The sequence below is a fragment of the Tupaia chinensis genome, unplaced genomic scaffold (assembly GCF_000334495.1).
Source record: "Tupaia chinensis unplaced genomic scaffold, TupChi_1.0 Scaffold147038_1, whole genome shotgun sequence".
Taxonomy (NCBI): Eukaryota; Metazoa; Chordata; class Mammalia; order Scandentia; family Tupaiidae; genus Tupaia; species Tupaia belangeri.
The window spans coordinates 2,601,550-2,603,860 of record NW_006206889.1 but is presented as its reverse complement, the minus strand read 5'-3'; the positions used below and the strand labels follow the sequence as shown (position 1 = coordinate 2,603,860).

Below are 2,311 nucleotides of genomic sequence, written 5' to 3'. Positions count from 1 at the left end.
CCTCGGTCCCCCTGCCAGCAGTCCTGCTGTGTCCCCGTCTGCTGCAAGCCCGTGTGTTGTGTGCCCGTCTGCTGCAAGCCCATGTGCTCTGTTCCTGTCTGCTCTGGGGCTTCTTCTCCCTGCTGTCAGCAGTCTAGCTGCCAGCCGGCTTGCTGCACCTCCTCCCCCTGCCCACCGGCCTGCTGTGTGCCCGTCTGCTGCAAGCCTGTGTGCTGTGTGCCTGTCTGCTCTGAGGCCTCCTCTTCCTGCTGCCAGCAGTCTAGCTGCCAGCCGGCTTGCTGCCCCTCCTCCCCCTGCCCACCGGCCTGCTGTGTGCCTCTCTGTTGCAAGCCCACCTGTTGCAGACCCTCGTCTTCCGTATCCCTATTGTGCCGCCCCGTGTGCAGACCTGCCTGCTGTGCTCCCACCTCCAGCTGCTGTGCCCCTGCCTCCAGCTGCTGTGGCCCCACTTCCAGCTGTCAGCCCAGCTGCTGCCGCCTGGCCTCCAGCGTGTCCCTGCTCTGCCGCCCAGCCTGTGTCCGCCCAGCCTGCTGCAGCCTTTCCTCAGGCCAGAGCTCCTGCTGCTGACTGGGCCATCCCTCCATGGCCAGCCAGTGGCCCCTGGCAGCCACCTCAGTCCAGTCTTGTACTGGGTTAGGGAGCTGCCTCCACCTGAGGATGAGGTCCCCATGTGTCGCCTGTACTGATGTGATGTGACCTCCTTCCCCTGTTCCCTGGAGCTCCCTACCTCCCTACTCCCTGACTGGTGCTTCCAGGAGGCATCCCCACCTGCCTCTGGTCATCTGTCCTTCCCTCCCAGTTTCTCTGCTCTGGGTCACCTGGGCTCTACTCAACCTGGCAGCTCCTCTTTGGAGTCCTAATAAATTCATCTTGATCATCTGATTCTCCTTCCTCTGGTGCTCATGGCGGCAAGGGTGAGGGTGGAGTGGGATATAGAGTTTTGAGCAGACATAGGCCTCTACATGGACAGCAGTTTCTAGAATGAGGGACTTAACCTAGAACCCAAAGGCAGCAGCCTGACTGCTCTGGAAGCCCCTGGGTGGGGCTGAGAGCCACACCCAGGAGGCTCAGTCACTGCCTGGTCCCCTTGCCTGGGTCTTCCTGGTGCTGGTCACCTGCAGGCATGCTCTGGTCTGGGGGATCCAGGCCTCTGTGGCTTGCTCCCACTCACTGTTCCATCAGGGCAAACCTAATCTCATGATTTGTCCACCATGAAGCTGGCCAGTGGATCTGGCCACTGCCCTGCACGTCCGGCCCTCCCGTGTGTTCTACCATTTAGCAGAAACGTGATGTGAGAGAGACAGGAGCTGCTCTGGGTTTCCAGGGGATGCATGACTTGATCAGAAACAAAAAACGTAACAGAGCGGGTAGAAGGATATACAGGATTCCCACAAACCAAGCCTCCCCCGCCACCCTCACTCCCTCAGAGAGCATCAGGGCCCCGCCCTGGGGAGTATCAGTCACGGCTGCAGGGCACGTCAGCCTTGTACTGAAGGACTGTGGCCCGGCCCACTTGACGTCAGGTCCATGCTGGGGGGCACATGTGGACAAGGACATTGATGAGAACTGGGGAGGGAGACACCCCGGGGGTTATGGCAGTCACCAGAACTGTTGCAGTGCACAGACCACTGTCCCCATCAAGTGAAAGATCAGATGAAGGTCAGCCCTCTCACCCTCGTCCCCTGGAAGCCTACCACATAGACTAGGCTCTGCCATCCCTGCCCTTGAACCCCCCACTCTTGCCCCAGGCCACCTTACTCCCACCTACCTGCCCCCATGCTGTTTCCCAACCTGCCGCCATGCCCTGGGCCTTCCCCTTGAAGCAGGCTTTTAGCTACCACTCACAGTAAGGATGGCTTTGTCAAGGTACAGGTCACATCCTCCTTAGTTGCACAGTTCAGTGATGTCTGAAAGAGGTCTATGTCCTGCAGCCTCCACCTAAGTTCCTAACTTCGCATCCTGCCCGGTAAATATCTGTGGCTTCAGCTCCACCCCGAGCCCCGGGCAACTACTTCTCTGCTTCTCTGCCTTGTTACAGGAGATGAATTTTTTTCTTGAGAATCATATGAAAGGAACTTTATATGTCCTTTTTTGATCTGGCTTTGTTTACTTAACCTCTTGTTGTGTGTATTGGTAGTTTTAGTGTTTTGTTTGTTTGTTTGTTTGCTATAGGGCACATGTGCTTACCAGAGAGAGTCAGGCAGAGGAAGAGAGAAGAAAAGTGAGAAATCACCCCCCTACCCCTGGTCCCTTCGATGCTCCCAAGCTGGTTTTTAAGTTTTGTCGGGACAAATCTAGGGAAAGCTTTTCT

General features: G+C 57.3%; 1 protein-coding gene across 1 annotated transcript in view; it reads left to right on the top strand.

Moving 5' to 3' along the window:
* The window catches only part of LOC102493411 (keratin-associated protein 10-12), a 5,184-nt gene extending 4,617 nt beyond the window's left edge, over positions 1 to 567 (top strand). The window contains exon 2 of the mRNA XM_027768661.1: positions 1 to 567. This exon is cut by the window's left edge and continues 361 nt beyond it. Coding sequence (XP_027624462.1) covers positions 1 to 567 — 567 coding nt within the window.
* Positions 568 to 2,311: the final 1,744 nt, after the last annotated feature.